Source organism: Leucoraja erinacea, chromosome 10 (genome assembly GCF_028641065.1).
Source record: "Leucoraja erinacea ecotype New England chromosome 10, Leri_hhj_1, whole genome shotgun sequence".
In the NCBI taxonomy this organism is placed as follows: domain Eukaryota; kingdom Metazoa; phylum Chordata; class Chondrichthyes; order Rajiformes; family Rajidae; genus Leucoraja; species Leucoraja erinaceus.
The window spans coordinates 9,830,698-9,855,968 of record NC_073386.1 but is presented as its reverse complement, the minus strand read 5'-3'; the positions used below and the strand labels follow the sequence as shown (position 1 = coordinate 9,855,968).

Sequence of the window (25,271 nt, the reverse complement as noted above, 5' to 3'; positions counted from 1 at the left end):
TAGAACTTCCAAACTTATTTAGAATATCACATGCAAGCTCTTGCACGTGGGCACTCACTTGCACCGATACTGAACTTAGACTCAATAAGCTTACGGTGTCCTTCAATATTGTAAGAAAATATGTGGAATATTTAAGTCTCCCTATTTTCTGACGGGCGCTGGGAAAGCTGACAGATTTTTCTCTGGTGACTTTATGCACTTGGCCGTTTCTGAATCGGCAAAAATCCACAAGCGTTACCTAGATTTCTGCTTGAGCGCCAATACTTCACTTCTTGAAATGTAGCAATTAGCTATTTAGTACAGAAGATCGACACGAAAAGCTGGAGAAACTCAGTGGGTCAGGCAGCAGCTCCGGAGAAAAGGAATGGGTGACGTTTCGGGTCGGAACCCTTCTTCGGATACTTTTTTAGTGCAGACTGGATCTTCTTGTATGGAAAACTGACATGTTTGTGTGCTTCTTGACGGTTTTTTTCTAGACTGGCACGTGTTTATGCGGATGCTCAAGAGCTGGTGTTTGATAAACCTGAAATTCATAAACTGAGCATAATCTGGAATGACGTGCGCCTGCTGTCTGACCTGATGGATACACTCAGATCCAACCCCAGGAAATTTGCAGGCAAGTAGACATGCGTTTATACCAGAACTTGTGAACTCGGCACATCTCGGAGCACCTCTTTTTTTTTTTCTTTTGGTCAGTCTCCCTACCTGCTTCCACTACCTGCAACCTCCGGCAACCACCTGCAACCTCCGGGAACCGCACGGAAACCTTGGGTGGGGCGCAAAGTCTCCGTTCAGGTTTCCTAAGTGGGACAGGGGCATTACTCAGCTGGTCAGGCAGCACCTCTGGAGAAAAAGGATGGGTGATGCTTCTGGTCATTGTTTCAAGTCTGAAGAAGGGTCTCGACTCGAAAAGTCACCCAACCTTTTTCTCCGGAGATGCTGTGTTACTCTGGCACTTTGCGCCTATCTTATTTCTGAAGTGAAGTTACTTTTTCGAGCACATGACAATAAGCAAAGTCCAACAATGACCAGCTTACACATGGAGGCCACTTGCATTAAGGACACAGTATAATTTACATTTTAACATCTGTGTAATGTCTTTCACCTCTGAAATTTGGTTCCACTTATTACAATAGCATTGAAGTTTCATAATTCTAATCATACTTTATTAGCCAAGTATGTTTTGCAACAGACAAGGAATTTGATTTGCCCTACAGTCAAACCAATAAAAAGCACCAAAACACAAAAAATACATTTTAACATAATCTATTTTGCAAGTGGGGTACAATTTACAGATGCTACTGTATTCTGCATTCAACCTGCACAAGTGGCAAAGGAGAGATTAAGGTCCCAACGTCTTTATAGCGGAGTGGTTACCTGTTGATTGAGGAGTAACTATTCATCAGGAGGAGCTGTCCTGTTTCACTTCAAGCAGACGCAATGGGGTATTTAACATCCCAATCACCTAGCTTAGTACTTATGGGGCTGTCCCACTTGGGCGACCTAATTGGCGAGTTCAGAAGAGTTTGAAAAAAATGACATGTTGAAGACCTCCTTTGACTATGTAGAAGACTAGCTTCGACTAGCTACGACTAGCTACGACTAACTTCGGGAAGATTGGACACCGAATAGTGGAGAGTGAAGACGATCTCCGTCAACCTCCCTTCGACTATGATGAAGACCAACTACGACTACCTTCGACTACCCTTGATTACCTATGACTAACATGCCGGCCTACTACCACCTACTATGACTAAACCTACGAGTAAAAAATGAATCGATTTTTTCCATGGCGATCTTTTTGTACTCGCGGGCATTTTTTAACACATTGATAAAAACGCCGCGACCTAGCTGAGGCCTCGAGTACGCGGAGACCACTCTCGAGCATGAAGGAGAGTTACGAAGACCTCCGACGACCTCGTGTCGACCATGCTGCGAGTATGAGTCGAGGGCAAACTCGCCAGAACTCGCGGGACAGGCCCTTTAGAAACATAGAAAATACGTGCAGTAGGCCATTCGGCCCTTTGAGCCAGCACCGCCATTCAATATGGTAATGGCTGATCATCCTAAATCAGTACCCCGTTCCCTCTTTCTCCCCATATCCCTTCCGTTAGCAACAATATTACTACTTGGGGCTTCGGCCTAACATGTCAATTGGAAATGTTCCTTAGACAATCTAAGTTACACTGTTAACCAGGATTACAGTGTAGGACCCCAAGTGCAGGACCTTCAACCCACACTTTCCTGTCTCATTATTCACATTAAAATCAATATTATCACAGTACATTGAAAATCATCTTTCTGGATCAAGGGACTTGTTCTGTCAGTAATGATGGACCATGTTTGGACTCAGCTGTGTAACTGCTGTGTTAATAGAAGAGCTGTCAAGACTTCAAGCTACTGCATAAAAGCTCTCTGTTCTTGTGCTACAAATACGGTTGATTTTCGACCTTAATGGGCCTCTCCCACTTACGAGACTTTTTCGGCGACTGCTGGCACCCGTCATGGATCGTTGCAGGTCGGCGAAAATTTTCAACATGACGCCTCGACTCTTTTGGCGACTGAGGAGACTACTCATGATCATACAGGCGACATGTTGCGGGGTGAAGCCTGTATCGTCGTGAATAGTTGCCCACAGTACCTTGTTCTGGTCGCCGCTGGGTTTTCAACATGTTGAAAATTTTCAGCGACCTGCTGCGACTATGACGGGTGCCGGCAGTCGCCAAAAAAAATTGCGTAATTAGGACAGGCCCATTAGGTTTTGTATAGGCTTTCGCTGTTCTTAGGGCAAGTAGAATTCAAAGTTCTGATCTGGTTTATATAATTTGGTGCTTAAAGATAACTAGGCAATCTGCAGTACATGAAAGGCCATGGATCCAGAGTAGTGAAAGGGCATTAGTGTTCATCCCAAAATGCCTGTGAACTCAGGGGACACTTAAGGTTCAACCACGTGAGATAGTGGGAGCAACTATTGTTTAAGGATTCGGGAGGAGGAACTAACTTGTTTTGTTTCCTCTAGAGCACCAGAAACCGAGGGGGCAATCTGATAGAGGTAGATAAAATTCTGAGAGGGATAGATAGGATAGATATAAGGAGTTTTTATGTAGTCATATATGAGAAGGTAAATGAGATAGGGAATAGCTGAAAGGTGATGTGCAAGGCAAGGATTTTACACAGATACTAGGTATCTGGGATCTGCTGCTAGGGGAGGTGGTAAAGATACATACCCTACACAAGGACAGACACATGAACAGGTAAGGAATAGAGGGACAAGGACCATGTTCAGACATAGGAACATAGAACATAGCAAATAGGTGCAGGAGTAGGCCATTCGGCCCTTCGAGCCAGTACCGTCATTAACCATGATCATGTCTGATTGTCCAAAATTAGCACTGGCTTTTTACCCATATCCCTTGATTTCCATAGCCCTAAGAGCTAAATCTAACTCTCTCTTGAAAACATCCAGTGAATTGGCCTCCACTGCCTTCTGTGGCAGAGAATTCCACAGATTCACAACTCTCTGGCTGAAAACATTTATCCTCATCTCAGTCCTAAATGGTCAACCCCTTATTCTTAAACTGTGACCCCTGGTTCTGAACACCCCCAACATCGGGAACATTTTTCCTGCATCTAGCCTGTCCAATCCTCGATGAATTTTATATGTTTCTATAAGATCCTCTCTCATTCTTGTAAATTCCATCGAATACAAGCCCAGTCAACCCATTCTTTCATCATATGTCAGTCCTGCAATCTCAAGAATTAACCTGGTGAACCAACGCTGTACTCCCTCAACAGCAATAATGTCCTTCCTCAAAATAGGAGACCAAAATTACACACAATACTCCAGGTGCAGTCTCACCAGGGCCCCGTGCAACTGCAGTAGGACCTCCTTGCTCCTCAACTCAAATCCTCTCGCAATGAAGGCCAACATGCCATTAGCTTTCTTCACTTGCATGCTTATTTTCAGTGACTGATGTACACCCAGGTCTCGTTTTACCCAGGTCCCCCCCCCCCCCCCCCTTCTCCTTATCTGACACCATTCAGATAATAATCTGCCTTCCTGTTCTTGCCACCAAAGTGGATAACCCCACATTTATCCACATTATACTGCAGCTGCCATGCTGCTGTCCACTCACCCAACCCATCCAAGTCACCCTGCAGCCTCATAGCATCCTCCTCACAGCTTACACTGCCACCCAGCTTTGAGTCATCTGCAAACTTGGTGATGTTACATTTAATTCCCTCGTCTAAATTGTTAATATATATTTTAAGCAACTGGGGTCCCAGCACCAAGCCTTGCGGCACCCCACTAGTCACTAGTCACCTGCCATTCTGAAAAGGACCTGTTAATTCTTACTCTTTGCTTCCTGTCTGCCGACTAGTTCTCTATCCATGTCAATACCCAACCCCCAATGCCATGTGCTCTAATTTTGCACACTAATCTCTTGAGTGTGACCTTTGTCAAAGGCTTTTTTGAAAGTCCAGCTACACCACATCCACTGGCTCTCCCTTGTCCATTCTTCTTGTTACATCCTCAAAAAAATTCCAGAAGATTAGTCAAGCATGATTTCCCCTTCATAAATCCATGCTGACTTTGACCAATCCCATCACTGCTTTCCAAATGCGCTGCTATAACATCTTTAATAATCGACTCCAGCATCTTCCCCACTGCCGATGTAAGGCTAACTGGTCTATAATTCCCTGTTTTCTCTCTCCCTCCTTTCTTAAAAAGTGGAGTTACATTGGCTACCCTCCAGTCCACAGGAACTGATCCAGAGTCGAGAGAACATTGGAAAATGATCAACAATGCATCCACGACTTCTAGGGCCACCTCCTTGAGTTCTCTGGGATGCAGACCATCAGGCCCTGGGGATTTATCTGCCTTCAGTCCCAACAGTTTACCTAACACAATTTTCTGACTAATGTGGATTCCCTTCAGTTCCTCCTTCCCACTAGATCCTCGGTTCCCTAGTATTTCCAGGAGATTGTTTGTGTCTTCCTCAGTCAAGACCGAGCCAAAGTACTTGTTTAACTGTTCTGCCATTTCCTTTTTTCCCCATTATAAATTTTGTTTCCCATTATAATGGGACTAATGACAGATTGGATCCTAATGACAATCCTAATGACAGATTGGATTAGTTTTGGTTGGCATCATAGTTGGCTCGGACACTAGGTTGCTTGTTCCTGTGCTGTACACATCAATTTTTCTATATTTTAAAAATATTTTCAACAATGTGCAGAGGTTCACCTTTAAGGTGAAGGGGGCGGGGGGTGTGAAGATTTAATACAAGCCTGAGGGGTAACTTTTTCACACAAAGGGTGGTGCGTGTATGGAATAAGCTGCTGGAGGAGGTTGTTGAGGCAGTTACTATTGCAACGTTTAAGAAACATTTAGACAGGTACGTGGATAGGACAGGTTTGGAGGGATATTGTCCAAACGCAGGCAAGTGGGACTAGTATAGATGGGACGTTTGTCAGCATAGGCAAGTTGTGCTGAAGGGCCTGTTTCCACATTGTATGACATTATGACTCTCTGTAAATATAGTCTTAGAGAAGGCAAAACTTGAATTTTCTGGGAAATGAATTGTTACATATAACATAGAACATCAAAGTTCATCAGCCTGAGGAAGGGTCTCGACCTGAAACGGCACCCATTCCTTCTCTCCCGAAATGCTGCCTGACCCGCTGGGTTACTCCAGCATTTTGTGTCCACCTTCGATTTAAACCAGCTTCTGCAGTTCTTTCCTACACACCGAAGAACACAGTACAGGACCAGGTCTCTTAGCCCACAATGCTCGTGCTAAATGTGATCCAAGTTACACTATTCTCCCTCTGCCTGCATTTCATCCATAGCTCTCCATTCCCTGCATATCCATGTGCCAATCCAAAAGTCTCTTAAATGCCACTGTTGCATCTGTCTCTCTGGTAGTGCCCGCAACACTGTGCCCCAAACATCTCTTTTAAACTTTGTCCCTCTCAGCCTAAAGCTATACCCTCTAGTCTTTGATATTTCCACCCTGGGCAAATAGGTTCTGACTCAGTCTGAAGAAGGGTCCCGATCTGAAGGGTTTGTAGAACCTGAAGTGCACCTATCTATGTTCTCTCACTGAGTTACTCCAGCTGTTTGTGTCTTTTAAAAATATATAAACTAGCGTCTGCAGTTCCTTGTTTCTACACTTATGTCCAAGTTGTTTATATATATATATCACAACAACACAGATCCCTGTAAAATTCACCAGCCAGAGACCTACAGCCAGAATAATATATTTCCTCCACAACCCTCTGTCTTCTACAGATAAGGTGGTTGTGAATCCAAACAAGCAAGTCACTGTGGATCTCATGCATCTTAATCTTCTGTTAAAACTATTGATCTTCTGTTAATCAACTGTTAGACTATCAAGCTATGGAATGAGTTGGACGTAAGACCCTTAATCCATCTAAATATTAGCATAGCACCCTTTCTGACGACCTAATCTCCCTTAAATTCATCCAGTGGCAGCCTTGCCTTCAGCTGCCAAAGTGCTAAAGCTGAAATCCTCACCTGACTTCTCTTCCTCTCTCTTTTTTTTTTTGAGATGCTCCTTCAAACCGGTGGGGACAGCCCAACAGTTGTTCCCTTGGAGGGCATGAAGGAGATGGGGATAGTGTGTAAGTCATTGAGGTCAGGGTGAGTTATGAAGGTAAAGTGGATGATGACTGGATGAAGTCATTGCTTTGAAGTGTGGAATCAAACAAAGCACCCTTAAATCTCAGGGTTAATGAGTAAAGGGTCGAGGGATGTGTCGTTAACTGTAGTAAAAGCAAGAAAGAACCAGCATCTATTATGCACAGTGATGCATTGTCAGGATGTCGAAACACATCGTACCCATTAAATACCATTGGAATTTAGTTATTGTTGTCCAAAAGTCAAAAGAAAGTGGTGACACAGATAGGGTGGTGACAAAGGCTTTTGGCATCCTGGTCTTTATGACTCGGGGAACCGACTACAGAAGTTGGAACGTTATGTTGCAGCTGTACAAGATGTTGAAGAGGCCACATTAAGGGGTCAATCTTCAATTTGTGTCTATCTTTGATATAAACCAGCATCTGCAGTTCCTTCCTCCACATTTGGAGTCACGTGTTCAGTTTTGGTCACCAAACTAGAGGAAAGATGCCCTTAAGTTGAAAAGTGTGCTGAGAAGATTCACGAGGATGGTACAGTACTTGATGTCCAACATGTATATGTACCTGACAGAGCCTTTGTATATAAATGAACTTTGTACACAAAATGAATAAAATCGATTTGCCAATAGACACAAAATGCTGGAGTAACTCAGCGGGCCAGGCAGCATCTCAGAATAGAAGGAATGATGAGGTTTCAGGTCGAGACCCTTCTTCAGACTTCAGTCCAGAGATGCTGCTGAGTTACTCCAGCATTCTGAGCCTATCTTCAGTATAAACCAGTATCTGCAGTTCCATCCTACACACATCTGTTTGTTGCTTATGTTGCATTTTGGTGGGAGACACCACAAATAGAAGCATAGAGTCCAAAAAGGAGGGTGACTGAGCTAATTTTCATCAATGGCCTCAGTTGAGGAATGGTGTTGAGTTCTGGGTTGTGTTGAGATATCACAGCCTTGGAGGAGATTAATAAGTGCGTGTCAAAGAGAAGACTTCAGTTATATGGATCATCCAGAGATCATGTGAATTTTCTTGTTAAGAACATAAACGTTTCTGTCGATATTGATCATAGGCAAGTCAAGAAGAGTTTTGATAAAATGAATCATCAAAGGTTTTTAGAGCAGATTGAAGAGTGGGCACAGGCCTAATTGGTGAAATGACATCCTGTACCATACATCCAGATCTCAGTGTGTTTTGAGCCCAGCTTGATATTAAGCTCTTCTTCTGTCACCTCAGCTTCTGGGCCTTTTCTCTGGTCAGGAGTCTTTGCCTCCCAGTGATGTTTCATCTATCCGAGCACAGAAGTTGGGACGTTGGTGAGACCGCATTTGGAGTATTGCGTTCAGTTACGGGCACCATGTTATATGAAAGATGTTGGCAAGCAGGAAAGGGTACAGAGGAAATTTACGAGGATGTTGCCAGGACTCGAAGGTGTGAGCTATAGGGAGAGGTTGAGCAGGCTGGGAGCGCAGGAGGATGAGGGATGATATTATAGGGGGGTATAAAATCATGAGAGGAATAGATCGGGTAGATGCACAGAGTCTCTTGCCCAAAGTAAGTGAATCGAGGACCGGAGGACATAGGTTTAAGGTGAAGGCAAAAAGATTCAATAGGAATCTGAGAGGTAACTTTTTCCACACAAAGGGTGGTGGGTGTATGGAACAAGCTGCCAGAGGAGGTAGTTGAGGCTGGGACTATCACAACAGTTACATGGATAGGACAGGTTTGGAGGGATAATGCAGGCAGGTGTGACAAGATGGGACATGTTGATGGGACATGTTGGCTGGTTTGGGCAAGATGGCCTGAAGGGCTTGTTTCGACACTATCATTCTATGACTATGACTCTATCACTAGCCATGCTTTGTTCTACCCCTCCTCTCTTCCAGCTTCACACACCCCCCCCTCCCAATTTCCACCACAATCAGTCTGAAGAAGGTCTCAACCCGAAATATCACCCACCCATGTTCTCCAGAGATGCCGCCTGGCCCGCTGAGTTACACCAGCACTTTGTCTCTATTTGACCTGAACTATAAGTATACGTGGTCTGCTATCTTCCATTCTGACTGACTGAACAAAATTAGAAGCTAAGCAGAAATGTCAAGCTGTCTTTAATTTTACCATTTTGTTATGTTCAAGATATTCCTGTTTCATTTTAAGGGAGAGGCATTCAAATCACAGACATTCTGAAAGAGGATGAAACACTGACGTCATTTCTACTCAAAGACATTGGACTCTCAAGCTCCGTTGTTCATCAGCTAGTCAGTGCCAAAGTGCGACCTGAACAGGTAAGTGTGTTTGGGGCTGCTACTTGCAAAATTAACGTTGGGATTGCAAAATGGCCCATTTAAACTTTTAGAGATACAGCTCGGAGACAGGCCCTTCGGCCCACCGAGTCTGTGCCATCCAGTGACCACGCCATACACCAGCACATTTTAAAACATTTTATTTTAAAAAATCGTATGTGTCCGAAAAGGAGCAGGAAGAAGCCAAAGCTTATTAATTCCCACCCCTTATTCAACTGCTTATATTTATCTTATACAAATTTAGCAGCTATATGTACATCAAATTATTTACATTTATACACTAATCAAATATTTACAAAGCCATACAAAAAAAGAGAGAAAAAAAGAAAAGAAAAAACCCTCATTCCTACACACTGGGGATAATTTACAATTATTTATTACCAAAGCCAGTTGGACCTGCAAACCTGTTCGTCATTGGAGTGTGGGAGGAAATAGGAGCACAAGGAGGAAACCCACACGGTCACAGGGAGAGCGTACAAACTTGGGACAGACAGCACCTGTAGTCAGGATCGTGCGTGAATCTCTGGCGCTGTAAGGCAGCAACTCTTCCGCTGTGCTGCCTCTTGTGCCAATCAAAAATACCTCTTCTTTTTATCTCAACTACAAGATTTTTCATCCCATCCAGTTTAATCTGAAGAAAAATATTTACAACTACTGTATATTGTTTCAGACTCTCAATAAAGTGCTTGGTTTTAAAGATATCATTTACTTCAGAGTGCTCTTTCTTGAGCAAACGCAAAATACTGATCATAAACTGGCTCGCAACATCGCAGATCCAGAAAATCACTCGTTCCCATTAGAACAAAGAACAGTACAGTGCATGAACAGGCCCTTCGGCCAATAATGTTTGTGCGAAAACTTACCTGCCTGTACATGGTCCATATTCCTCAATTGCCTGCACTTCCTCTCTGTACATGGAAATATGAGGTAAAGCATCATCCCCAAACCAAAGATCTCCTGGAGCAATGGAATAGAAAGCCAGGACATCTGCTTTACTTGCAGATGCTACATATACTGGGGCGACTGAGAATAGGGAAGAATATAAAGTGATTTGTTTAACAATATTTTTAAGGCAGAGATAGAGTTGATATTTTTAAGGCAGAGATAGATAGAGTTGATATTTTTAAGGCAGAGATAGATAGGCAGAGATAAGTATGGGTGTTGAGGGTTATGGGGAGAAGTCAGGAGAATGGGATTGGGAGAGAGAGATAGATCAGCCATGATTGAATGGTGGAGTGGACTGGATGGGCCAAATGGCCTAATTCTGCTCCTTTCACTTGCTATACAAAAACAATAACACCATGTATTTATATGACACCTTTAACATAGCAGGAACTCCCCATACACTTCATAGTTGAGGTATCACACCAAACCCACACATCAACAACATTGAGCTCCCTACATGCCCTTCGCTTCTTTCTAGAACTGAAATCAAAACATTTTCTCATTGAAAAAACAACAACGTTTAAAAGCAACATTGTCGAGAATCTGATGAGGAGATTTATTAGCAAGTGCAGTGCATAACCTCAAAATGAAAGCACAAGGCAGCCCTTCACCCCCTGAATGTCTGAGTGTTGAAGTAATTGCAATCTGCATCAGAATGTTCCTTTTGCTTTCCGTGTGTGGCCTGGAATTGTTTAACAGATGGAATGCACTAGTGTGGGAAGCAACATTGACTGACAGTGGCTGGATAATAATAACACTGGAACACGGCGCTAAAGGTCCTTTTCATATGCAAATAATAAAATAATGACAAAACATCCAAGTATGCCTTGATTCAAAATTACCCAGACTGAGCCATCTTAGCTTTCGTTAGAAGCTTCAAACAGAGACTTCCTAAAGAACTGTTAGCACTTTTGTGACAAGGTTCTTTGACTAGTGTGTATTACTGTGTGCTTGTGGTTATGACAAATGGCTAAGTCTTGAATAGTATCGCAGTAAACAAATAGTGCAATGTCTTCATGTTTCACACGTATCTGCCAGAATCTTCAAGTGTCACAGTCCTGGCTTTTACATTTTGGGAATAAAGTGGGTTATTTACCATGAAATTAGTTTAGTTTAGAGATGCAGTGCAACACGGGCCCTTCGAGTCCACACCGACCAGCGATCCCCGCACATCCTACACACACTAGGGGCAACACTAGCGTACGCACACTCGGGACAATTTATGATTATACCAAGACAACATACAATTACTCCACTGTGTGAGAAAACTGAAGATCTCGGAGAAAACACACGCAGGTCACGGGGAGAACGTACAAACTCCGCACGGACAGCACCCATGGGCAGCATTGAACCCGGGTCTCTGGTGCTGTAAAGGGCCTGTCCCACGCAGATGGCACGCAAAGATTTTGTACATCACAAAACCCTGGGGAGTCACTGCCTACGTCACCACACACCATGCGCGCACCACGTGTGAGGCACGATTCGTGCTTCGTGACGCGTAAATGATGTTGCGTAAATTACACGCAAATAACGCCCAAGTTGGGCAGGCCCTCAAGGCAGCAACTCTACTGCTGAGCCACTGACCGAAATTAAATTAAAATAAATGTTCCTAATCATTGATGTTACCTGGACGTGTGTATGACTGATATTAATCTTCTTCTTGCGTATGGCGTCCACAGCCTAAAGTTGTAAGACAACTTGTTCTGTTTGATCTTCTGTTTGTGCGTGCTGGTTTGATTGCATTCGTTGAAACAGGGTGGACCACGTGAAGGTTGAAATCTCCCACCCCACTGATATTAATGAGGTGAAGAGACCCTGTGTGCTCTGGGGAGCTCTGAATCCAGGGTTCAAGACCCACACGTTCGCACAAAAAGTTATGTTGACCTTGTGCACAATCAGGTGTGAGCTGAGATGGTAACCAAGGACCCTTCTTGTACAGGTGGTCATGTTGCAAAGAAGAGCAAGCGAGCTCTCCCAGAAACTAGGTCAATATTTATCCCTCGATCAGATTTTCTAAAATTAGCTTAAGAAAGAATTGCAGATGCTAATAAAATGCTCCACGGGGGAAAAAAAAAATGGTAGACAAAAATGCTGGAGAAACTCAGCGGGTGAAGCAGCAACTATGGAACGAAGGAATAGGTGATGTTTCGGGTCAAGACCCTTCTTCAGACCCTTCTTCTAAAATTAGCTGGTTTGTTGGGTCCTTATTGTATTATAGCTGGCAGGAGTTTGTTGTTTTCTTATGGGCTGCACTGCAACAGTTTCCAATATTACCACAGTAACAACACTTCAAAGTTACCTACGTAAGGTGCAAAGGATTTAGTGACAGGGACGTGAGAGGTGCTACATATATGTAAGACTTTACTTTCCTTTGATGTCAAAAGTGTCAAAGTGTATTTGTCACCAATACTACTCTAAAGCAGTTCTGCTGCCAACCTACCTGATCTGTGCCTAAAGTATTTAGTTTAGTTTTTTTTTCCGTTTTCAGTTTAGTTTATAGTCACATGTACCGAGGTACAGTGAAAAGCTTTCATTGTGTGCTAACCAGTCAGTGGAAAGACAAAACATGGTCATCATCGAGCAATTTGCAGTGTACAGATACATGATACAGGGAATAACGTTTAGGACAAGGTAAAGCCAGTAAAGTCCGATCAAAGGCAGTCCGAAGTTCCCCAGTGAGATAGATAGTAGTTCAGCACTGCTATCCCTATTTGCAGTAGGATGGTTCAGATGTATTTTAACAGCGAGGAAGAAACTGTGTCAGAAGGAACTGCAGATGCTGGTTTAAACTGAAGATAGACACTAATGCTGGAGTAACTCAGCGGGACAGGCAGCATTTCTGGAGAGAAGGAATGGGTGACGTTTCGGGTCGAGACCATTCTTCAGACTCTGTCTATCTTCGGTAGAAATGTCCCTGAATCTAGAAGTGTACGTTTCCACACTTCCCCGTGGACAAAAAGGATTGATACAATGCTGCTGGCAGTGAGACGGTGTAAAGTGGTTTGACTTCCCACCGAGGACACTGCCCTCTCGGGTTAATGTTCATGATCCTGCCTATTAAGAAAGGCCGGAGAGTTCTCATTGTGCTGAGCATAGTCTGCCAACCAAAGTCACCAGACAGTCTCATTGTCTGATCATTTATACCTCATTGCTGTCTGAGGGATTATGCTGCATGCAGGATAAATGCTATGTATCCGATACCACAATTCAAAGATTCTTCATTTGTTTAGTTTAGTTTAGAGACACAGCGCGGAAACAGGCCCTTTGGCCCATCGAGTCCGCACCAACCAGCGATCCCCGCACACTAACGCTATCCGACACACACGAGTGACAATTTACAATTATACCAAGACAATTAACCTACAAACCTGTGTGTCTTTGGAGTGTGGGATGAAACCGGAGAACCCGGAGAAAACCCACACTGTGTCACTGGGAGATCGTACAAACTCCGTTGTCAGGTTTGAACCCGGGTCTCTGGTGCTGTAAGGCAGCAACTCCACCACTGCCATGCCTTTGTAAAACAGTTTGAGAAATCACGAGGTCATAGCTGGCTCTGGGTATTTCTTTTCCCTTTTTTGATATACACACCCTTCTCTCTCACGGCCACCAAGCTTGAAACATTCCATAAAATGGTCTTTTATTAACATTACAGAAATTAACCCTGCGCGGCACAGTGGTGCAGCTGGTAGTGCTGCTGCCTGACAGCACCAGAGGCCCAGTTTCTACCTTGACCGTCAGGTGCTTTCACGTTCTACCTGCGACTGTGTGGGTTTCCTCCAGGTGCTCCGGTTTCCTCCTAAAGACCTGTGGCTTTGTCAGTTAATTGGCCTCTGTATGTTGTCCCCGATATGTGTAAAAGTGGGATAACCTAGAATTACTCTGAACGGCTGATCGATGGGTTGGCATCGTGGGCCGAAGGGACTGTTCCCGTGCTGTATCTCGAAACCAAAGTCAACACATTTCAGTATTTCAGTGGAGTATTACCCAATTTATTTTTTCTAATGTGTAAGCATAACTTCCTTCCTGTCTTAACATCATAATTGCTTTCAAAAACCTGGGTGCATATATCCCGAGATAGGGTGGCACAGTGGCGCAGCGGTAGAGTTGCTGCCTTGCAGCATCAGAGTCCCGGGTTCGATCCTGGCGATGGGTGCTGTCTGTGTGGAGTTTGTACGTTCTCCCTGTGACTGTTTTCTCCGAGTTCTCCAACACCAGCTTGTGGATTAATTGGCTTCTGTAAATGGGGTGTGGGATTGAACTAGTGTACGGGTGAATATTGGTCGTCATGGGTTTGGTGTTTCCTCGCTGTATCTCTCAACTAAACTAAACTAAACTAAACCAAGTTCTCTCATTCCCCTTTAATCAAACTGTGTCAGTTCACAGTCACTTCTAGTACATTTCAAGTCCAATAAATCTGCCTTTCCCGCCCCTCTACCTATTCCTGACGCCTGGAACCACCCTCGACATTGTTCACAGCATTCCTGTGCTATTGACGTCTGATTTCTCAGTATTCCCAATGTCAGGCCACTATTAGAGGAGCCACTTCCTCTTTGCCAGTAAAGTAAAACAATTGCACAGATTCAGATGTGTAGGAAGGAACTGCAGATGCTGGTTTCAATCAAATGTGGACACAAACTGCTGGAGTAACTCAGCGGGACAGGCAGCATCTCTGGAGAGATGGAATGGGTGACGTTTCAGGTCGAGACCCTTCTTCACACTGATGTCAGGGGAGGGGGCGGGACAGAGATAGAATGTAGTCGGAGACAGTAAGACTAGTGGGAGAACTGGGAAGGGGGAGGAGATGGACAGAGAGGGAAAGCAAGGGCTACTTGAAGTTAGAGAAGTCAATGTTCATACTACTGGGGTGTAAGCGACACGTGAAATATGAGGTGCTGTTCCTCCAATATGCACTGGGCCTCACTCTGACAATGGAGGAGGCCCAGGACAGAAAGGTCAGATTGTGTATGGAGAGGGGGAGTTAAAGTGCTGAGCAGCCGGGAGATCAGGTAGGTTTTGGTGGACTGAGCGTAGGTGTTCAGCGAAACGATCGCCGAGCCTACACTTGGTCTCGCCGATATACAGGAGTTGATTTAGATTCAGATTCAGATTCAGATGCTGGGGTTATTGTTCCAGTCTGTCCTGCATTCATTTTTGCAGCTGTTGTTCCCAGATCTGAATAATTGGAGCAAAAACAACATGCTTTGTCACCTCTTTCCTGTCAATATATGAAAGTAGCCGAATAGTTGCAGAAAGACACAAGATTCTTTACTGAGCCTCTTCCCTTCAACTTATCAACGAATAAACATTTCAAAGTAGAATGCATTAATTTCAATAAATTGTATGATGCAAAAAGAACTTTTTTCACGCAGAGTAGCGTGAATCTCTGGAACTCTCTGCCACTGAGGGTAGTGTTCAGCGAGGCCCGAGTTACATTGGCTCTATTTAAGAGGGAGTTAGATGTGATTCAGATTCAGATGCTGGCTAAGGGTTCCAGGGGGTATGGATTCAAGCAGCAGTTGTACCCAGGATACTGGAGTTGGATGATCAGCCATGATCATATTGAAAGTGGCGGTTGCAGGGCTCGAAGGGCCGAACTGAGCCTACTCCTGCAACTAATCAACGAATTTTCTATGGAATGCATTAACTATGTTTTATGTAAAATGGTTTCTTTATTAAAAAAATTGTTTTTATTAAAGCATAATCTGGGCGGCACGGTGGCAGAGTAATAAAGTTGCTGCCTTACAGCGCCAGAGACCCAGGTTTGATCCTGACTACGGGTGCTGTCTGTACGGAGTTTGCATGTTCCCCCTATGACTGGGTGGGTTTTCTTCGGGTGCTCCGGATTCCTCCCATATCTGAAAGACATGCGGGATTGAAGGTCAACTGACCTCTGTAAATTGTCCCTAGGGTGTCTGATAGAACTAGTGTATCGGTTGATCATTGGTCAGCACAGGCTTGGCGGGCCACAGGGCCTGTTTCCATGCTGTATCACTGAGCTAAACTCATTTCTCTCAGTCCACTCTTTAATAATGCTGTGTCCTCTCATTTTTTCCTATCAAACTGTGCTCTCGTTTCCTCCCACATTCCAAAGATGTGCCGGTTTCCAGGTTAATTGACTTGTGTAAATTGTCCCTAATGAGTAGGATAGAACTAGCGAACGGGTGATCATTGGTCAGCAGGGATTTGGTGTGTCGAAGAGCCTGTTTCCACGCTGTATCACTAGACTAAAGGAAACTAAACTAAACTAGGATTGAAACTCGCTGACGTACAGTAACACAGCTATGGAGTGATATGTGGGAGTGGTTGAGAGGCTTAGACTATGGCCGGCTTGGGGAGTTCAGTCTAACATTACGAAGCTCTTGGCCGGGAACCGTGCAACAACAGGGAGGTAACCACATAACCGACATCTCCCTTTGGGTGGGTGTGTGCTTCAGTGCAGCTGCTTTGCAGAGCAGTGCCGCCCCACAGGGCCTGTGGTTCTGGTTATCTGTGTTCAGCTGGAGAGGTGGGGGTGGAGGAGTGTGTGTGCAGAGGGGGAATTGTTATCCATCAATTCGAGAAAAATTCCAAAACAAAGTGAACTGGACACATTTCAACAAATAAAATCATAGCTCTTCTCATTTTGCCCTTTCAACATCTTGAAGTATTTGACCCTACTTTGACAGGCATTCACATAATGAATCTTTTGACGCAGCAGAAATCCAATTACCCTGACACTGAATTATAATTAGTCACAAAATATTTGTTGAAGTTCAGTTATCAGTGCATCCACAGCAACATAATTGTGTACCTTCATTAGATTAGAGGCTTCTCCAGCCAGCATTCATAGAGGTTGAAGAATGACACATTGATAATATTTGAAAAGCTAATCTTGATTCTCTGATTAAGCCAGTGGCATCCATAAGCTTCTGCTGTCGGTTGCTTAGCTACCAAGTATTTGTTAACTTCATTTAGATAGGAGTTGTAAACTAGGTCGATTTCCTGAGTTGCTTTTGCTCAAAACCTGCAACTGTGAGAGACATCAGTTTAGTTTAGTTTAGTTTATTGTCACGTGCACCGAGGTGCAGTGATAAGCTTTAGTTGTGTGCTAACCAGCCATAGGAAAGACAATACGCGATTACAGTCAAGCCATTTACGGTGTACAGAGAGATTTAAGAGTGCCGAGTGATTGTAATCTGTGTTGGTAGATCTGCTTCTGTGGCGAGCGCGCAAATTGTCGCCCGAATTGGGCGCCAACTTAGTAGGGAATAGTTCAGTAGGTTTAGTAGATGAAGATTGATGGAAAATGTACCGGCTGAGATCGTGGCAATGTGACTCATCACATTGCTCCATCTAGGAGCACTGGGCCAACATTTTGTTCACATTTCTCATCCCATGTTATTGATGAGTGTACGAGAAGAAGGTTTAATCAACAACACTTGTACGTGGTTTACAAAAAGTGATTAACCAGTGAGTCAGAAACATCAATCAGCCGTCCACAGAAGTTTGTCTCCATCCTACGCTTGCTCCATGACGGCATGCAAACCATGTTACATTGGGCGGCACGGCAACACAGGGGTAGAGGTGCTACCTCACAGCGCCAGAGACCCGGGATCAGTTCAATTCAGTTTATTGTCACGTGTACCAAGGTAGAGAGAAAAACTTTTGTTCCAGTCAGCAGAAAGACGATACATGATTACAGTCGATACATTTGCAGTGTATAAGTTTACCTGATAAGGGAATAACGTTTAGTGCAATGTAAAGCCACCAATTTCTGATCAAGGATAGACCAAGAGTCACCAAAGAGATAGATAGTAGTTCCGCACTGCTCTCTGGTTGTGGTGGGATGATTCTGTTGCCTGATAACAGCTGGGAAGAAACTGTCCCTGTATCTGGTGGTGTGCGTTTTCACACTGACCTCGGGTGCTATCTGTGTAGAGTTGGCACGTTCACCCTGTGACCACGTGGGTTTCCTCTGGGTGCTCCAGTTTCCTCCAACATTCCAGAGACGTGCGGGTTTGTACGTTAATTGTAAATTGCCCCTTGTGTGTCGTGAGTGGTTGCAAAAAGTGAGATAACATAGAACTAGTGTGAACGGATGATCAATTTCCCTCCTGGGATGAATAAAGTTATATGGTATCGTATGGTTGGCATGGGCCTGTAACCATGCTGTATCTCTAAACAGACCAATAGATCTACAACATCGACCATCTCACTCAAGACTGCATCAAACAAGATGATGTCATTGCCCCGACAGTCATTCTCACTGCAAATTTGCATCTCAACTTCAATAAACTTCACATGGAAGTTGAAGTAATGTTCGGATCTAATGGGAAATTATTCAATGCACTGCAACTGCATGGTCACCTGAATCTCTATTGACAAGATGCTATGTGTAGATGAGGCTTGAGTGAGATGGTCCATGCTTTGATACCAAGGTCTAAGTCATCGCTGACTTGCTCACTGAAGCAGAGAAGATCAACAAATGTCCTTTACCAACCTGACCTCACGGCCCACACTGTCATAGTCATCGAGACGTACAGTATGGAAACAGACCCTTCTGCCCAACTGGTCCTTGCCAACCAAGATGCTGGTCCCACTTGCCTGTGTTTGGCTCATATTCCTTCCAACCTTTCCTATCCATGTACCTGTCCCAATGTCTTTTATATGCAGTTCTAGTATCTGCCTCAACTACCTCCTCTGGCAACTCGTTCCATACACTCACCATGATCTTATACACTTGATCTTATACACCGTGACCACACCTGAACACGAGTGAGGATTGGGAAGACATGTAGTGCAGCATTAGAATGGCCTCCATTCATCCCAAAATATGTACAAATCAAATCATAAAATCTACAAAACTATTTTCCAAATGTATTTAGGATCTGACACCTCCAAAACTGCAACATATTTCAGAGGGCTTGACTTCCTTCCACTATAATCTCCTGTTGCATGCACAGGAAACCACTCCAGCAATAGCTTGTTCAATAGACTGTGTGAAATGTCACTGAGTCAAAGAGTCAAACAGCACAGAAACATGTTCTTCAGCTCAACTTGCCCAAGCCGACCAAGCTGCCCCATCTATGTAGGTTCCACGGCCAAATTTGACTAGTATCCCAACTAAACCGTTCCTATCCATGCACCTGTCCAAATGTCTTTCAATATTATTATAATATCTACTTCAACTACCTCCTCTGACAGCTTGTTCCATATACCAACCACCTCGCAAAAAGTTACCCCGCAGGTTCCTATTAAATCTTTCAAGATGCAAGAGAGATTTATTATCATATGTCCCGAAATGGAACAATGAAATTCGTTCTTGCAGCTGCACAACAGATAATAAGCAACAACAAAAGGTTTAGTGCATATATATAAAACAATAATAGTGAAAGGACAAAATCAATATCCGCAAGTCTATCCTCCAACCTCATCTATTGCATCCGCTGCTCTAGATGTCAGCTGATCTACATCGGTGAGACCAAGCGTAGGCTTGGCGATCATTTCGCCGAACACCTCCGCTCGGTCTGCAATAACCTACCCAATCTCCCGGTGGGTCAGCACTTTAACTCCCCCTCCCATTCTGAATCCGACCTTTCTATCCTGGGCCTCCTCCATGGCCAAAGTGAGCACCACCGGAAATTGGAGGAGCAGCACCTCATATTTCGCTTGGGCATTTTATACCCCAGCGGCTTGAACATTGACTTCTCCAATTTCCGGTAGCCCTTGCTGTCTCCTCCCCTTCTCAGCTTTCCCTCAGCCCTCTAGCTCCTCCTCTTCTTTCTTCCCCCCCCCCCCCCCCCCCCCCCCCCCCCCCCCCCCCACTACATCAGTCTGAAGAAGGGTTTTAGCCCAAAACGTTGCCTATTTCCTTTACTCCATAGATGCTGCCGCACCCGCTGAGTTTCTCCAACACTTTTGTCTCTCCCCAAGATTAGCTTAATGTCTGAGCTTATTTAGAGGTTGTTGTGTTTAATAGCCTGATGGTTGCAGGGAAGAAGCTGCCCCTGAACCTGGATATTATAGTTCTCAGACTCCTATACCTTCTTCCCAATGGCAGGAGTGAAATGAGAGTGTGGCCAGGGTGGTGTGGGTCATTAATGACGCTGGCCGCCTTTTTGACGCAGTGACTCATGTAGATGCCTTCAATGGTGGGGAGGTCGGCATCTGTGATGGACTGGGCATTGTTCTCCACTTTTTCCAATCTTCTATGTTCCTGGGCGTTTTGAGTTTCCGAACCATACCATGATGCAACCAATCAACATGATCTCTACTGTTTCTCCCCTTCTCACCTTCAACCTATGACCTCTGGTTCTTGATGGCGAAGTGTTTGGGAATGCTGAATGTAACACCGCCTGTTCTCTCTTTCTCCCAGTTTGCTTATGGAATTCCAGATCTATCCCTCAAGGAGATAGCATGCAGCCAGGCCCTCCTTGACCGCTTCATCATCTTCTCGAGTCGGCGAGGATCACGCACGGTTCTCAACGGGATGTGCGTCCTGTCGCAGCAGCGACTCCAGTTGGTGGAGGATGCACTTTATGCAAACGTGGATTTCCTTAAACTCTTCCAGATGGTAGGACCATCACTCGGCTCACTCAGGGGTGAGGAGGGGGAGGGGGGGGAGAACAACGGGGGACCTGGCGCGGATACTTTGTAACATTGTAAGCGCCCTTTATGGGCAACTATTTGCATACCTTGGGTTTGCAAGCAAAGAATTTCACCTTGACTTGTCACAGGTGACAATAAAGTATTAATTCATTCATTCATTTATTATCATGGCTGGAACGCAGTTATTTACTGATAAGTATCTTCATCGCATGTAGGTATTGCCCGGTTTTATAGTTACATTGACTTCTGGATGAAATTAGTTGGAAGGAACTGCCGATGCTGGTTTATGCTGAAGATGGGCACAAAGTGCCGGAGTAACTCAGTGGGTCAGGCAGCATCTCTGGGGAAAAAGGCTGGGTGACATTTCAGGTCAGACCCCATCATCAGACTGAAGAAAGCATCTGACCTGAAACGTCACCCGTCCTTTTTCTCCAGAGATACGGTCTGACCTGCTGAGTTACTCCCGCACTTTGTGTCTATCCTCTGGATGAAATTACTTGAATTAAGTCACTCTGATTGTTTAATACTTTCATTAATCCATACAGTATTAATGAATTTTCTGAACAGCTTGGATATGAATGTCACCCTGCAGGTAAGATGGGAAATAAGTAAGAATGCAGGCAGTTCTCTCCAACTCAGACCTGAAAAAACTTTTGAGGCATCATAATAGAACTAGACAGAAATGAAGGGTTATTGCAAAGGCAGGATCTAAGGGGCGATTTAAAGGTGGAGAGAGCAAAGGAGAGGTGAGGAGGTTTGGGAGGAGCAAGGACTTAAAATCCAGAAGATGCAATGTGGATGGTTGAACACTTGACTAGTTGAAGGGAAGGTGCCACACACAAGGGACCAGATCTATAGATGGAGGAGGTTCAGCAACAAGTCAGAAAGAGTCTGAATCAAGTCAATTGCAACCTTAGACCTCATCATCATCATCGTTGAAACATTAGCGACGCAGTGGTGCTGGTTTCCAACGGGAACGGTGACGGACGCACCACACATCTGTCCTCCAGTTCCTGCGGACTTCCGCCGCTGGATGTATATGATTCTGGTGTGTGTGCTTTATCGTCATTCCTTACAATGCTATGTACGGCAGTGATCGCAACTTCTACTGAAGTGTGGATGGCCGTCGGCTCGCTAGAAGCTCATCCGCCGTTTGACAGGGCTTGTTTTTGGTCCTGCTGGGGGCCCACAGCCCCCTCCTCACCTGGCAAACCAGGTGGGGGAGACGGTTTAGATGCAGACTATCCGACCATGGAGCAGGTAGCACGGGATTGCATGGTACCCGTGGCGGGGGGAACTCCCCCCGACCTGACCTGAAACCTTAGACCTAGTTTAGTTCAGTTTCCTTTACTGTCATGTGTACCGGGTTACAGTGAAAAGTGTTTTTGTTGAATGCTATCCAGTCAGCTAAACAACTTTACATGATTACAATCAAGCCATCCACAGTGCACAGAAACAGGATAAAGGAAATAACACTTAGTGCAGTAAAGCCTGATTAATGATAGTCCGAGAGTCTCCAATGAGGTAGATGGTAGGTCAGGACCGCTCTCTAGTTGTTAATAGGATGGTTCAATTGCCTGATAACAGCTCGGAAGGAACTGTCCCTGTATCTGGAGCAATTCGTTTTCACACTTCTGTACCTCTTGTTTGATGGGAGAGTGGAAAAAGACCGGGGTGAGATTCACCCTTGATTTATGCTGGTGGCCTTACTGAGGCAGTGAGAAGTATAGATGGAGTCAATGGACTCTGTGTTTGGTGTTGAGCTGAATTTCAAATATGTACACAAGTTCTGTTATCATTACAGGCCCCAAAAGTGCTAAACAGACATTCTGATGGAATAGACCTGAATTTTTGGCTAAGGATTTTAAATGATGCATCATCAACATTAGAAGAGGTAAGGAATTAAGGTGCAAATGTTCAAGACCATCTGTATAAAGTATTCCGTTCAATCCAGCCACTGCTAACCGTAAGAAGGCTCTGTTCCAAATTCCCCTAATGCAAGCCCATGTTTTTTCTGAGTTAATGCCCCTGTCCCACTTAGGAAAACTGAACATAAACCTCTGGAGACTTTGTGCCCCACCCAAGGTTTCCGTGCGGTTCCTGGAGGTTTTTTGTCAGTCTCCCTACCTGCTTCCACTACCTGCAACCTCCGGCAACCACCTGCAACCTCCGGGAACTGCACGGAAACCTTGGGTGGGGCGCAAAGTCTCCAGAGGTTTATGTTCAGTTTTCCTAAGTGGGACAGGGGCATTGTAAAGCCCTAAACTGTGTGAGGTATTCCACACTGAAACTGAGCAAAATTAGTTAAAGTCAACGGGAAAATAGGGTAAACAAATTTCATAGTTAGAAATGCCCAGAAAAATTGGAAATGTGAATTCATTTTTGCTCCTTGCCGATCATTTATTTCCTGAGTCGTTTAGAGCAGCCCTCTAGGAATTAATATTTAGTTCCTAAAGACTCTTTGGAAATCTTTATTGCAATAAAGGCAATAAATTCTCCCTGGTCTATTGACTCTTGGTATCACCTTGCCTTTGGGCAGTTCCTGAGGGTGACTTGCTTATACTCAAGTTTATGGACTCGGTGATGGCTTATTAATAATAATAATAATAATAATAATATTTATTTATATAGCACTTTTCAACAAAACCAGTATTTGAACCAAAGTGCTTTACAGACATTGATTAAATTAAATGAACAGATCAATTCAATAAATCCATACAAATCAAAAAAAGAGAAAAAAGAGAAAAAGAAAAAAGACACAGAAACAGTACACTATAGAAATCAACATGAAACGTCCCCCCACAGCAGAATTCACTGTGGGGGAAGGCACCAAAAATATCCAGTAAGTCAACAGGCTCTGTATAGATGGGGCAGGGGGACTCTGATGGAGAGGATGGGGTAGTTTGTAAGGTGGCCAGCAACTTGCACAGGCCCTCCCTCTGTACACTCCCATTGCATGATCTTTATGATCTTCTCGATAGCTTTCAAGATGCTTATTTTAATCTTAAAGACCCGATAAGTGGCTTGTTGACAAGTGACGTTGACAAGTTGGCTTTCATAGCAAGAGGATTTGAGTATAGGAGCAGGGAGGTTCTACTGCAGTTGTACAGGGTCTTGGTGAGACCACACCTGGAGTATTGTGTGCAGTTTTGGTCTCCAAATCCGAGGAAGGACATTATTGCCATAGAGGGAGTGCAGAGAAGGTTCACCAGACTGATTCCTGGGATGTCAGGACTGTCTTATGAAGAAAGACTGGATAGACTTGGTTTATACTCTCTAGAATTTAGGAGATTGAGAGGGGATCTTATAGAAACTTACAAAATTCTTAAGGAGTTGGACAGGCTAGATGCAGGAAGATTGTTCCCGATGTTGGGGAAGTCCAGGACAAGGGGTCACAGCTTAAGGATAAGTGGGCAATCCTTTAAAACCAAGATGAGGAGAACTTTTTTCACACAGAGAGTGGTGAATCTCTGGAACTCTCTGCCACAGAGGGTAGTTGAGGCCAGTTCATTGGCTATATTTAAGAGGGAGTTAGATGTGGCCCTTGTGGCCTAGGGGATCAGAGGGTATGGAGAGAAGGCAGGTACGGGATACTGAGTTGGATGATCAGCCATGATCATATTGAATGGCGGTGCAGGCTCGAAGGGCCGAATGGCCTACTCCTGCACCTAATTTCTATGTTTCTATGTTTCTATATGTACCCTGTGTATTATTAACTGAGAATGGTGTTGACGAGATCTTATAAATGTATGAGTGAGGACCAGAATCTTCCCATGCACCTATTTGGAGATAAGCTGATAGGTCTTCCTATTTCTTCATGAAGGTTCTCCCCAAAAATATCTCTCATTTCCCTTTCAGGGAAAGATAGATCAGCCATGATTGAATGGCGGAGTCGTTTTATGGGTCAAATGGCCTAATTCTAATCCGAGAACATTAATTTAATAAGTTTTCAGGCATTTGTGGAACAGCATATTTCCAGGATTCGCCATTATTTTTCTTTTTAATTTATTTTTCTTTAATTTTGTTTCGTTTTTCATTGCTTTATTTATTTAATGTGATGTCGGCGGAAATAATTGCGCACTTTGCAAACCATTCGCACGCAGTTCACCACGAGGGATAGTGTTCGAGATTTACTTCAGGTCGTTTACCCATTGTTTACTGAGGAGGGCCCAGCTTCGTTCAGCCAGATGACAGCCCTGTTCTCACGTCTAATCTGTGGCTATCCCGAGAAAGGAGGCTCCAGGATCTTCTCTTTTAACTGGTATGAAGATAACAATTACAAAGCTTTCCTGGGAATTAACAACACAAAGAAAGAGTCAACGTATACCTATGATGACACGACAAGTAAGTCTTCTGTATAAATCGTTGCAATTCTCTAAAATCATAAACCTTCATCCACTCTGCCATCAGTGGCAGTAGTACTGTGTGTACTGTCTGTGAAATGCATTGCATTTATTCATCCGGACTACTCTGACAGCACTTCCCAAGCCCACAACCTTTACACCAAGAAGTTTAAGGGCAACAAAATGCTGGAGTATCTCAGCGGGACAGGCAGCATCTCTGCAGAGAAGGAATGGGTAACGTTTCAAGTCGACACCCTTCTTCAGACTCTGGAGACTGAAGAAGGGTCTCGACCCGAAACGTCACCCATTCCTTCTCTCCAGAGATGCTGCCTGTCCTGCTGAATTTCTCCAGCAATTTGTGTCTATCTTTGGTATATTCCCCTTCATTATCCTGACCATCATTTAGGGAAAGACTGTGTTTGAGGATGATTCC

General features: G+C 44.2%; 1 protein-coding gene across 1 annotated transcript in view; it reads left to right on the top strand.

The window, feature by feature from the left end:
- The window catches only part of abca4b (ATP-binding cassette, sub-family A (ABC1), member 4b), a 147,830-nt gene that overhangs the window by 4,783 nt on the left and 117,776 nt on the right, over nucleotides 1-25,271 (top strand). The window contains exons 4-8 of the mRNA XM_055642473.1: nucleotides 477-620; nucleotides 8,822-8,945; nucleotides 20,263-20,460; nucleotides 22,300-22,389; nucleotides 24,599-24,839. Coding sequence (XP_055498448.1) covers nucleotides 477-620; nucleotides 8,822-8,945; nucleotides 20,263-20,460; nucleotides 22,300-22,389; nucleotides 24,599-24,839 — 797 coding nt within the window. The remainder of the gene's footprint in view (nucleotides 1-476; nucleotides 621-8,821; nucleotides 8,946-20,262; nucleotides 20,461-22,299; nucleotides 22,390-24,598; nucleotides 24,840-25,271) is intronic.